The sequence below is a fragment of the Capricornis sumatraensis genome, chromosome 1 (assembly GCF_032405125.1).
Source record: "Capricornis sumatraensis isolate serow.1 chromosome 1, serow.2, whole genome shotgun sequence".
Lineage (NCBI taxonomy): Eukaryota > Metazoa > Chordata > Mammalia > Artiodactyla > Bovidae > Capricornis > Capricornis sumatraensis.
This window is the reverse complement of record NC_091069.1, coordinates 80,730,345-80,743,566: the sequence shown is the minus strand read 5'-3', so window position 1 is coordinate 80,743,566 and position 13,222 is coordinate 80,730,345. Positions and strand designations below refer to the sequence as shown.

Below are 13,222 nucleotides of genomic sequence, written 5' to 3'. Positions count from 1 at the left end.
CATCCAAAAAAGTTTCCCAGAAACTGGTGTTGCTTCATTTCTTTTGGAATAATGAACATCCTTTAAGATTCACATCTACAAATAGTTACTGTTGAAATACATGTATACCCACACACATAAGAGTAAAACAGAATTATGTTATGTAAAATTAGTAAAGTGGAAAATAAGAGGAAGAAATTCCCTTAAATTGCACTATTTTTAGCATAGTGTTGCCATTAATTCTAGTCCTCCACTTTCGACCCCCTTTCTCCCAAACCCTCAATAATGCCTACCACAATGCCCCGACACTCCATGAGAGCATTTTCAGTTACATTCTTTTTCCATGACAAAGGCACTTGGCTCCATAACGAATCTAAATATCCTATAAGGATGTGGGCACAGAAAACATCACTTTATCTTAAAAACCATGGGACCTTATTCTCTGTCTTATATCCTCTAATAATCTCCTCTGTCTACAGGGTCAAATTCAAGCTCCTTAGGCTTCCCTGGAAGCACCAGGGGTAAAGAACCTGCCTGCCAATGCAGAGATGCAAGAGACACAGCTTTGATCCCTGGGTCAGGAAGAACCCCTGGAGGAGGGCATGTCAACTGACTCCAAGAAGAATCCCATGGACAGAGGAGCCTGTTGGGCTACAGTCCACAGGGTCACAGAGAGACACGACTGAAGCGACTTGGCACGCATGCAGACTTTGGCCCATGAAGCTCTCCTTGACTGAGATCCTGCCTTCCAGTCTCACTTCTAGTCACATCTTCCTGTCCTTGAACCCAATACTTCAGGCACACTGTCCTAGTTCTTTGAGAGCTAGCTCTTTGATGTGAGCCTCTGTGGCTTCAGACATGCTCCTTCCCCTGTCTCTGCTGCTGCTGCTGCTAAGTCGCTTCAATCGTGTCCGACTCTTCGCGATCCCATGGACTGCAGCCTATCATGCTCTTCTGTCCATGGGATTTTCCAGGCAAGAGTACTGGAGTGGGGTGCCATCGCCTTCTCCGCCTCTGTCTCTAATACCCACCTATACTTTGACCACCTGGTGAATTTCTACATATCCTCAGAACTCTGCTCCTCCTCTATGAGCCACCTCCTCCTCTATGGAGGCTTTTCTGTTCTACCAAGTAGAAATGACCTTTCATTCTTTAGTGCCTCACACGTATCCCATATACACTTCATTTATAGCATCTCAGTCCCTTTTTGGGCCTATTTACAAACCTCAAACATACCACGTGCCTCTCCAGATGTAGTTGCTCGTCTGATGTTAGCATGTCATGTCTGATAAATGAAAAAATCAATGAACAACAAGATGGCCATTCTCTGGATCAGTAAGAGAGGCAGTTCAGTTCAGTCGCTCAGTCGTGTCCAACTCTTTGTGACCCCATGAGGACCCCAGGCCTCCCTGTCCATCACCAACTCCCGGAGTTCACCCAGACTCATGTCCATTGAGTCACTGATGCCATCCAGCCATCTCATCCTCTGTCGTCCCCTTCTCCTCCTGCCCCCAATCCCTCCCAGCATCAGGGTCTTTTCCAATGAGTCAACTCTTCGCATGAGGTGGCCAAAGTACTGGAGTTTCAGTTCTAGCATCATTCCTTCCAAAGAAATCCCAGGGTTGATCTCCTTCAGAATGGACTGGTTGGATCTCCTTGCAGTCCAAGGGACTCTCAAGAGTCTTCTCCAACACCACAGTTCAAACGCATCAATTCTTTGGCGCTTAGCCTTCTTCACAGTCCAACTCTCGCATCCATACATGAACACTGGAAAAACCATAGCCTTGACTAGACGGACCTTAGGCGGCAAAGTAATGTCTCTGCTTTTCAATATGCTATCTAGGTTGGTTATAACTTTTCTTCCAAGGAGTAAGCGTCTTTTAATTTCATGGCTACAGTCACCATCTGCAGTGATTTTGGAGCCCAAAAACATAGAGTCTGACACTGTTTCCACTGTTTCCCCATCTATTTCCCATGAAGTGATGGGACCGGATGCCATGATCTTCGTTTTCTGAATGTTGAGCTTTAAGCCAACTTTTTCACTCTCCTCTTTCACTTTCATCAAGAGGCTTTTTAGTTCCTCTTCACTTTCTGCCGTAAGGGTGGTGTCATCTGCATATCTGAGGTTATTGATATTTCTCCCGGCAATCTTGATTCCAGCTTGTGTTTCTTCCAGTGCAGCGTTTCTCATGATGTACTCTGCATAGAAGTTAAATAAGCAGGGTGACAGTATACAGCCTTGAAGTACTCCTTTTCCTATTTGGAACCAGTCTGTTGTTCCATGTCCAGTTCTAACTGTTGCTTCCTGACCTGCATACAGATTTCTCAAGAGGCAAGTCAGGTGGTCTGGTATTCCCATCTCTTTCAGAATTTTCTGCAGTTTATTGTGATCCACACAGTCAAAGGCTTTGGCATAGTCAAGAAAGCAGAAAGAGAGGCAGGAGCACCCCTAATCCAGTGGATTCCAAAGTGGATTCCTGACATTCTATGCCAGGTATGCTTCAGTGTTTTCCTAGGAAAGCAGGCATTTCTTCTTTCTTGAAAATGTTTAAGAACATGAGGAGAACTGTAAATGTGAGGAACTGATCATAACTCTTTCAGGCTGCAGGGAATTGGATTAGCTACATGGTTTCCAGCCAGTGATAATGGTAATGATGATAATAATATTAACGGTAGCTATGCCGTGCAAAGGAAATTCTAAGATATAGACTCTATTACATCCCCATTTACAATTGAGAAAAAAGTGTCTCAAGGAGGTTAAATGACTTGCCTAAGGTCTTTACCTAGTTTTTAATTAGTGACTTTCCATAGCTGTTACATTTGTGAGTAGATGGCACCCCACTCCAGCACTCTTGCCTGGGAAGTCCCATGGACGGAGGAACCTGGTGGGCCGCAGTCCATGGGGTCGCTGGGAGTCAGACATGACTGAGTGACTTCACTTTCATGCATTGGAGAAGGAGATGGCAACCCACTCCAGTGTTCTTGCCTGGAGAATCCCAGGGATGGGGGAGCCTGGTGGGCTGCCATCTATGGGGTCACATAGAGTCGGACACGACTGAAGCGACTTAGCAGCAGCAAGGTCACAAAAGCTAAGAAATGGCAGACCTGGGATTCAAACCTAGGGATCAAGCTTTACGGCCCTTGGGGTACACTCCCTACTCTGAGTTTGGTGAGCTCTGGATGTAGACAGATGTATATTTACAAACATATGCGTATGATATAAACATTTGATTTGAATTTGGAAAATGAATTTACATCTGACTGATGAATGAGTTTAAATAAGATTTGTACCCTTTTCTCTTTTTTTCATTTATTTTTGCCTGCGCTGGGTCTTTGTTGTTGGGCGAGGGCTTTCTCTTGCTGTGGTGAACAGGGGCTTCTTTCCAGCCGCGGTGTGCAGGCTTCTCACTGCGCTGGCTTCCCTCGCTGCAGAGCATGGGCTCTAGAGTGCGCAGGCTTCAGTAGCTGTGACCTGGGGGCTCAGGAGCTGCAGCTCTTGGTCTTAGCTGACCTGCAGCATGTGTGGTCTACCCAGACCAGGGATTGAACCCTTGTCTCCTGCACTGGCTGCCAGATTTTTACTCACTGGACCACCAGGGAAGTCCTAAGGATTGTATCTTGATGACAACTGTTACTATTATAAAACCTGAAAAATTTTGATTTCAATTAATCAGTTAGTAACAAATACATTTGGGGACTGCCCTGGTGGTCCAGGGGTTAAGAATCCAGATTGCAGTGTAGGGGATGTGGATTCAGTTCCTGGTTGGGGAAACTAAGGTCTCACATGCCACGGAGAACTAAGCCCTTTGGCCACAACTAGACAGTCTTTGCCGACTAAGGTCCGTCTAGTCAAGGCTATGGTTTTTCCAGTAGTCATGCATGGATGTGAGAGTTGGACTGTGAAGAAGGCTAAGCGCCGAAGAATTGATGCTTTTGAACTGTGGTGCTGGAGAAGACTCTTGAGAGTCCCTTGGACTGCAAGGAGATCCAACCAGTCCATTCTGAAGGAGATCAGCCCTGCGTGTTCTTTGGAAGGAATGATGCTGAAGCTGAAACTCCAGTACTTTGGCCACCTCATGCGAAGAGTTGACTCATTGGAAAAGACTCTGATGCTGGGAGGGATTGGGGGCAGGAGGAGAAGGGGACGACCGAGGGTGAGATGGCTGGATGGCATCACTGACTCGATGGATGTGAGTCTGAGTGAACTCCGGGAGACGGTGATGGACAGGGAGGCCTGGGGTGCTGCGATTCATGGGGTTGCAAAGAGTCGGACACAACTGAGCAACTGAACTGAACTGAACTGAACTGAAGACAGTCTGTGTGCCGCAATGATGCAACTACAACCCAGTATGCCACAACTAAGACCAGACACAGCCAAATAAACAAATTTTTTAAAATCCACTTAATACACACCTACCACTTGCTTAGCTGGGGGACACAGAACCTTAGCATGATCCATTCTTTCAAGGCATTTACAATGTAAACCTGTCACAATGATACTTTGAAATCACACTGAAATCTACACATCCAGGTGAGAGCTCACCTTGCTTAGTGTAGCTACTGCTCAAACTGCCTTTGGAAATAATTAATTAAACACTAAGAATAGATTTAATTATTTTAAGCTCACAGTTTATTTTTTATTCTAAACTGTGCTACCTACCTTGGCTACCATTTTATTTGAGATTTATTATTCTTGCTATTTAGTCGCTAAGTCATGTCCTGTTCTTTACGACCTCATGGACTGTGGCACACCAGGCTCCTCTGTCCATGGGGTTCTCCAGGCAAGAATACTGGAGTGGGTTGTCAGTTCTTTCTCCAGGGGATCTTTCAGGACTAGGGATCAAATCAGAGCCTTCCACCTTAGCAGGTGGATTCTTTACCACTGAACCACCAGAGAAACCCTTATCTGATACTTGGTTAATTCTAAAAATCTAATTCATCCTCAAAGGAGGAAAATTTGCTACTGCTATTTGTGTGGATGTAGTACATAGATACACACATTCATATAGAAAGACACATACGTATATATTCTGTGGTTTATGAGGGCAATTCCCAAAGGACTGGAAAAAACATCAGTGCTTGTCCAACAGGAATATATGAGCCATACATGTAAATTTTGATTTTCTAATAGTTATATTCTAAAAAGGACAGCATCACTGACTCAATGGACATGAGTTTGAGCAAACTCCAGGAGATAGTGAAGGACAGAGAAGCCTGGTGTGCTGCAGCCCATAGGGTCACAAAGAGTCGGACACGACTTAACGACTGAACAACAATGAAGAGTAAAAAGAAACAGATGAGATTAACTTTAATTACACTTTTTATTTAAACTAATATACCAAAAATATTATCATCCCAATATGTAATCAATATAAACATTATTGAGAAATTAAACCTTTTTTTTTCATACGAAGTCTTTGAAATTCAGTGTGTATTTTATTCTTATAGAACAGTTCAACTTGGATCCACCACATCTCAACAGTTCGAGAGCCACATGTGGCTAGTGACTGCCATACTAGAGAGGGAAGGATGAAATATTTACAGCTATGGCTGTCATACCAAACAAAAAAAGGAAAAGTAACCTATCCCCTACACATCTTACTCTGCAAAGTAATGACTCTAAGAGGTGTGATACACTGATGTAAGTGAAATGCTGTTGAGTGACAACAGCTTGTGAGCACACTTACCTGGGGGTATAAACACTAAATAATGTCAGAGTTTGTGGAAAGGATGATTTCAAAAGGCCAAAGTCATCTTCATGATTCGTTAGTAAAGGACAGGCAGTTGGAGAAGAGAGAAGGGTATTTTACAATATTCAAGGGTTAACCCTTTCAGAAAAAAAATAATGGTACTAATACACCAGGAGAAACTTAGTTCAACAAATGAAAGATCAGAGTCGATCACACAACTATGATACTAACCCAGGGGATGGGCTTGTAAGTAGTGAGCAACTCTTTCATGAACGAGGCTCTTTAAAACATTAAGCAGAGAAGTACTACTAAGCTACATGAAATTTGGAACTAAGATACAAAAATGGCAGGAACTATTTTTTGGTGCTAAAAATGGTACAAATGATGTGCATGGTAACGTCTGATTCATAATCTTTATACTCTCTGGACCTCAGTTAATTCAAGTGTAAAATGAAGTGGACACAACCCTCAGGCCCCTTACAGCTAGAGTGACCTGTGATTCATTGTGCAAACCTGGACACTTTAAGAGTAAAAGGGGCACTATTAATAATTATGCTGGGATAAGAGGTATAAATTAGAACCGTTTCACAGCCATAAAACTATATGGTCCTCTTCTACCAAACGGATGCAACAGCTACTCCTATGCAGGGATGTGGAGCTGATCAAAGTCCAGGCGTGTTCTTATTACCTCTGCGTGGCCACAGGAGCCTTGGGGGCTAATACACACTGATCTGAGTGAGGCAGCTTGGCCTCTCCCCCCAAAGCATTTTAAATTGGTTTGAATTTGGGAACAGGATTCCATATGGACAGAGCTGGACTCTGACAGCCTGAATATATTTACTGAAGACAACAAATCATTGACAGACTCAATGTAACAGAGGAAAGGCCTGGCCTGCTTGTACTCAGAATCTGACTTTGTAATTGTAGCCTCCTTTAGACAGGCCTAATCAATTAGAAGAGGCTGATTTTAACCAGTTGCAGGCTCATTACTCTGCATTCCAGTTTGTGTTGATGAAAATCAGTTTCAGTCTGTGGCCTGGAACTCATGTACAGCACTTCCTGAGGCCTCTTATATAAACACATCAAAACATTTTGTCTTTTTTTTTGGAGCTGCCCCTCTCCGTTTTAAGAAAACCACTCTGTGAATCATGATGAAAACAGAACAACTGGATGTGGGTCTGGGGCCCATACCAGGAAACATACGTGACGCAAGGAACATGTACAAAGTCAGAGCTTGAGGTAGTGCATGGTAGACTTGAGTCTCAAATATCTAGGCTCCAGCAACAAATGAGTCCACTCGGTTATCGCCACAAAATGGAACAGAATGAACTCCTGAGTTACTGAAAATGACAAGAGTCGAGTCCAGACTCTTCCCGGAATGACCAAATAGAAAACAAACTTGCAACTAAACAAGGACAAGTTTCCTTGGGAAGCTTTTATGAAGGAAGCGTATGACACTAAGTGTAATTTTGATATGTGGTTTAGTCTTGCAAAAGTAGAAGTGGGGGAGTGCGTGGGAGAGCCACTCAAAACCCCACCTACATTTCAAAGACCTGTAATCACTCCCAAATATAATATAACTGTGAATCATACCTGGCTGGTTGCCTTTTGAGAGTTTGTCAAGGCAGCAAGTCAACAAGAAGAGGATATCAATATACACAGCTCTGGTCACCAAACATGGATTTTGCCTAGAAAGGTAAAGAACAGAATATAAATTGGTAATTTTTCTCTCTGAGGACTGGGCCACAGAAAAGAGAAAATGGGTATTTTCTACCAGGCATATCATAAGGCTTAGAGAGTTGCGAGTGCGTGCTAAGTTGCTTCAGCCGTGTTCAACTCTCTGTGACTCTATAGACTTGTAGCCCACCATGCTCCTCTGTCCATGGGGATTCTCCAGGCAAGAATCCTGGAATGGGTTGCCATGTCCTCCTCCAGGGGATCTTCTCGCCCCAGGGATTGAACCTATGTCTCTTATATCTCCCACATTAGCAGGCAGGTTCTTTACCACTAGCACCACCTGGGGAGCCCCAGAAAGTTGTAACAAATGCTAAAAATGATGGACAGTCACCGATGGTGACAATGGCGAAATTTTCATTTCTCACGAAAAGAAAATGAAAATAAAATCCTAGTGCTTATGGTGGAGGTTGGGACTGTGTTTGTACAAATTAGAGAAAATTCTATGCTCTGGCGCCAAAGAAAGTTAACTGAAAACAAACAAAAACCAATACCCTATTCCAGTTATTTGAAAACGAGGGAAGTAGGGAATATGATACCATATTCTATTATCTTCCTCTTAACTGGACAAATTTAGGGGAAAGATCATTGGTTATGAATATCAGTGATTTAGCATTTTGGAGGAGAATTGCACTCACAAATGATAAACTGTATTTACAGACTTAAAAAAGCAGCTGAAAAAACAAACATGAAAGTATTAACAAACTGTTGACAGACATTCCTTTCCTGATAAATGAGTTTTTTTTCTTCTTTCAATAAATGGAGGTCTTTTTACTCTTTGAACCACATGCTGGAAAAAGTAAGTGGGCTTGGCTTGAGGGGGTCTAGATCAAAATGGAAGAAAGAAGACTTTTTTTGAGAATAGTACTGAATCTCCCTGACTCCGAGCCTCAGTTCATACTGGTCATGAAAAGTGCCCAAACCTCCCTAGGGTACTTATAATACAGCATAAACAGTAAAAAATGGCTTCCCAGGTGGCTCAGGGGGAAAGAATCCGCCTTCCAATGCAGGAGAAGCAAGAGACACAGGTTCGATCCTTGGGTCAGGAAGATCCCTTGGAGGAGGAAATGGCAACCCATTTCAGTATTCTTGCCTGGAAACTTCCGTGGACAGAGGAGCCACTGGGTGGCAGAGAGTCAGATGCGACTGAGCTCATGCATACAAGTGGAAAAAACAACAGGGACAGACCTGGGTTTGAATCCTGGCCTTCTGCCATTTAGTATCTCTGTGACCTGAATCAGATTTCTGACTTGCACAATGGACACCGTAATCACCTCACTGAGAGTCACTGTGAGCATTTGATTCGGCCTGTTCCCTGCTCTGCTCCTCTGCCTCCAACCTAGGATGAGGGAATGACATGAGTTCCAGCTAGTGTATTTCCATCTGGCTTGATCCCTCAATGCATCCTTCTCACTTCCTATAAGTTAACAGGTTTCCCATTTCTCTAAAGTTTATTCTCACTCTATCCTGAACTGCCCATATCTTAGGGGCATGTGATATCTGCATGAAAAGCAAACCAGATACTTTTCCATTAAAACAAAACTGTCTTGTTTCAAGATTTCCCTTTTGCTGACCTGCCTCATTTCTGTTCGCTGACTTCACCTACAGTATCTGCTTGCTCCTTGACTCCGACTCTGCCGTAACGACTAGTTTATATGTACACTTCACATTTGGCCTAGTTTCATGCCTATGCCCAGTTATTTTTAAAAATTAGTTTTAAAAAGCAGGTAACACATGCACATGGTATAAAAATAACTCAAACAGTACAGAAGGGTATGCAGTAAAAATGAAGTGCCTTTTCCATGCCCCCACCCTCTGCCCACGTTCTGTTCTCCTGAGGCAACCGCTGTTACTGCTTTCTAGAGCACATCCTTCCAGGCACATTTTACAAGTGTCTATCTATAGCTACCCACTTGTTTATTTTTATATAAGTAGTGGTTTACTACTTACTGAGTTCTGAGCATTACCTTTTTTTCACTAATACTTTAAAGATATCATTCTATTAAAAAACACAGATTTGCCTCATTTCTTAAATGGTTGTGAACTGTTCCATTTCATGGATGTACCTGTCCCCTAATGAAATAAGTCAGATTGTTTAGGATATTTTGCTGAAAACAATGATGTAATAAAGATATATGTGTATTAGTTTATGCATATGAATGAATATTCAAAAGAGAAATCCCTAGAAGCTTAAGTGCTGGATCAAGATATTCATACATTTAAAATTTTGCTTCATTTAGATCAGATGCTCTCCAAAGAGACTGGGACTACTTATGCTTTCACCAACAGTGTTTAAGATTCCCCTCCAACCCCAACAATCTGACTCACACTGTGATTAAACCTTTTGACCTTTGCCAAGCTGATAAGTGGAAAAACAGTACCTCATCATTTTGTCATAATTATTTTAAATGAAGTTGCCCATCCCTTCATAAGCTTTTCAAAAATGATATCTTATTTTCCTTTTCTGTGAACTGTGATCAAATCTCCAATCTATTATGTTATTGGTATTTTCCTTATTGATTTGTAGGAACTCTTTGTATATTAAGGAAATCTGTCCTTTGTCATATGTGTTGCAAATATTTTTTTGCAGTTTATCATCTGACTTTAAAACTTACTGACAATACTTTTTTTTGGAATTCAAAACTGTTTGGTTTAATGCAGTCAAATATATTATTTTTATCTTCTGGATTTTACGTCATGCTACCAAAATCTAAACTTTCCTCAATATAGATTTATATTTATAAATTTTTCTTTAGTACTTTTTCTTCTAGTACTTTACAGTTCCATTTATTTACTTCTTTATTTATGGCTGTGCTGTTTCTTCATTGCTGCACTTGGGCTTTCTCTAGTTGCTGCGAGCTTCTCATTGCAGAGCACAGGCTCTAGGGTGTGGAGGCTACAGTAGTTGCAGAGGGCTGGCTCAGTAGTTGCACAGGCTCTAGGGTGTGTAGGCTGCAGTAGTTGCAGAGAGCTGGCTCAGTAGTTGTGGAGCATGTGCTTAGTTGCCCATGGCATGTGCAATCTTCCTGGAGCAGGGATCGAACTCAGGTCCCCTACATTGGCAGGCAAGTTCTTAACCATTGAACCACCAGGGAAATCTTACAGTTTCATTTTTTGTTCTTGTTAACACCTGGGTCTGTTTGGAATTTACTCTCCCCAAATCTTACCTTTATATTTTGTCTCTATTCAGTTTTCCTCAGGTCAGTTAAATTTGACTTGTGAAGTTGAAAAGTCCATAGTCTATGAAAATTACTTTAACAGTATCATTCCCTGTTCTGGCACGTCCACGGTTTAAAACGTGGGATATCTTCCCTCCTCCCAATGGAAAATCACTCGAGAGGGAAAGCAAGAAAACCTAATGCAAAGGGTTAATGAATTATCAGACATGAAGCACAAGGCTGAATAATAAACGGCCTGCAGATAGCAGGATGAATGCCTCCTGAGCATCCAGCTGCGAGCTAGGTAGGTGCTGGAAAAAGATGCACAAGAGAGGATTTTTGGCCTCGGAGAGTTCTGTCTTGTTTTGGAGACAAAAATAAAGACAAAACTCAGGACAGGATGTAAGGAGTTAAGGGAAAGAACATAATAGGGTGGCCCAGAAACATGGAAGAGATGTATGAAGACCCAAGTCCAACTATAAACAACGGGAGGGATTTAGAGAGACAAAGCTCACAAGGAAGGGGATTTTGAGAGGAGGCAACAGAGGCAGAAGAAAGGAGTCTGGCTTGTCTGGGGACCCATGGGAGATGGGATACTCCATGCTAACTGGTGCTCCTTGGTGTAAAAATGTACTGCCTGCTCCATTTGACCTCACAGGGTCATAGCTTCTCACCTCAGATATTTTCCTGCTAGTGGAGCCACATAGAACCATAAAGGAAAGTTTTTGGGAAATTGGTTTGACTTTCAAGTTCAGTGAGGAACCTGGTTTCCATGATATTTTTAGCTAAATTAATGTATTTTAGAACAGTTCTAAATGAATAGAGGAAACGTTGGCCATCTTTACGTCCCCCTGCCAGGCTGAAGTGTTCTGCACCTTCTCTTGGCCTGGCACAGGCTGCCAACCTTCCTGGCAGTCTGGGACCCGGCAGGGACCACTCTGACGGCTGCCAGAACGGAGGTTCTACGCCAAGTCTGATGTAGTCAACGAGATCGTGGGAGGCTCCCTCAAATTCAGCTGCTTTCGATTCCAGGAAACAGAGAGGATCTGGGGCTACAAAGGAGTCCATCCACGCATGGCTTCTCCTTCAAGACTGACTCAGAGAGAAATTCTGGCCCAGAGCCCACTGTTCAAGGCTCCACCCTTGAGGAGAGCCACAGCCTCACAACATCGCTGTCTGGAATGAGTTGGGCTTCACTCTGAATTGGCTTCTAAGTCAGGAAAATAAATTTTTTTTTCGTTTTCTTTTTCTCTCCCTGTTACTTGGTGTTTGTTCTGACTTGGAAATGGTACACCGTGAGTTCAGGGTGAGCCAGAGGTTTGTTCTCGGTCTGTCAAGCCACTTTGATGATGGGAATAAAATCCTGGGAAAGAGCAAGCCAGCTGGACAGGAAACCAAGCCACAGGGTTTTGGTGGGTTTGGGGTTTTTTCCCCTGCCCCCAGATGGAAAAATCCTGGCACAGGGCATGGTATAATAAAGACTGAGAGTGTTAAAAAAAACTCAGGAGTGGTCGGGGTCTAACAAATGGGCTGAAAAACAGCATAATAGAGGTTTTAGAAGGAGTAACAGGAATCAGGTACTATGAGGACTAAGTTTACATAAATAAAGAGAAATGCAGGCCTTGTTAACACTTTCTTCCACTCTTTCCATCACTGGTCCCTTGACATATACCCACCCAAGAACTCGATCTCTGAACTTCATTAAACCTCCTGCCCTCTCTCCTGGAAGTTGGGGGAGGCAGAAGGCAGAGAAGAGAGAGTAAGGCTTCCCAGACATGTTTACAATGGCCCTAGTGTCTGGAGGATACCAGAAGCTCTTGGGAAGCCTGTGATAAATTATTCACTTCTTCTGTCCCTTCCGGAATCCCAGTGGCTGCAGAGATTTTTAACTGAAGCCCATTCATTCAGAAAACATTTACTAAGAGGAAACTGAGAGCCCAAAATAATGCCAGGGTATGGATATATGAAGACGAAATGATTCAGTGACATTCGTCACTGCCCTCAAGAAACTTAGAGTCCTGAATTGTGTTTTTCAAACTGTAGGTTATGACCCATTTTGTTGGTTATGAAATAAACTAGTAGGTTTAGATGACCACCTACTAGTGCTAAGAGAAAGCATAAGAGAAAGAAAGGAAGGAAGAGGAAACAGGTATGGAGGAGGGAGGAGAGAGCTAGCTAGGGCAAGCAGGAGCCGTAGAAGATAATCACACTGCATCACAGCAGTCAGGGTAAGCATCGCTCCCTTAAATTGTTATATATAGGATTTCTAGAAAATTTTGGCCCAGAATTTTTAATAAATTATCTTTGATATAACTTATAAAATGTGATAACTTTGAGTAAAAATATTGACTGATTTAGTCTAATGTCCTTTTCTTTTTCAGGTAATAAGCCACCATCTATTATACCAAATGGTATCAGTGGGGTATTCTTGATATCAAACATGATGGTGGATAACATTCCTGAAATTAAATCTCCTAAATCTTGAGTAAACTCCCTCTCTGTTGTATTTTTCTACAAACTGTTCATATCTTATATAGACAGTAAAATTTACATTATGTAAGATTTCACAGGTATGTTTGTGTATATATCCACACAGATATACACACGGGGTACAAAGATACATACTAAGTCATCTGTAAAATCTATTTCTGGTTGTGAATG

General features: G+C 42.4%; 1 protein-coding gene across 3 annotated transcripts in view; it reads right to left on the bottom strand.

The window, feature by feature from the left end:
- THADA (THADA armadillo repeat containing) overlaps positions 1-13,222 on the bottom strand; it is a 322,784-nt gene that overhangs the window by 72,637 nt on the left and 236,925 nt on the right. For all 3 annotated transcript variants that reach the window (XM_068965145.1, XM_068965155.1, XM_068965164.1), the window contains exon 30: positions 7,263-7,357. In XM_068965145.1, the coding sequence (XP_068821246.1) occupies positions 7,263-7,357 (95 nt within the window). The remainder of the gene's footprint in view (positions 1-7,262; positions 7,358-13,222) is intronic.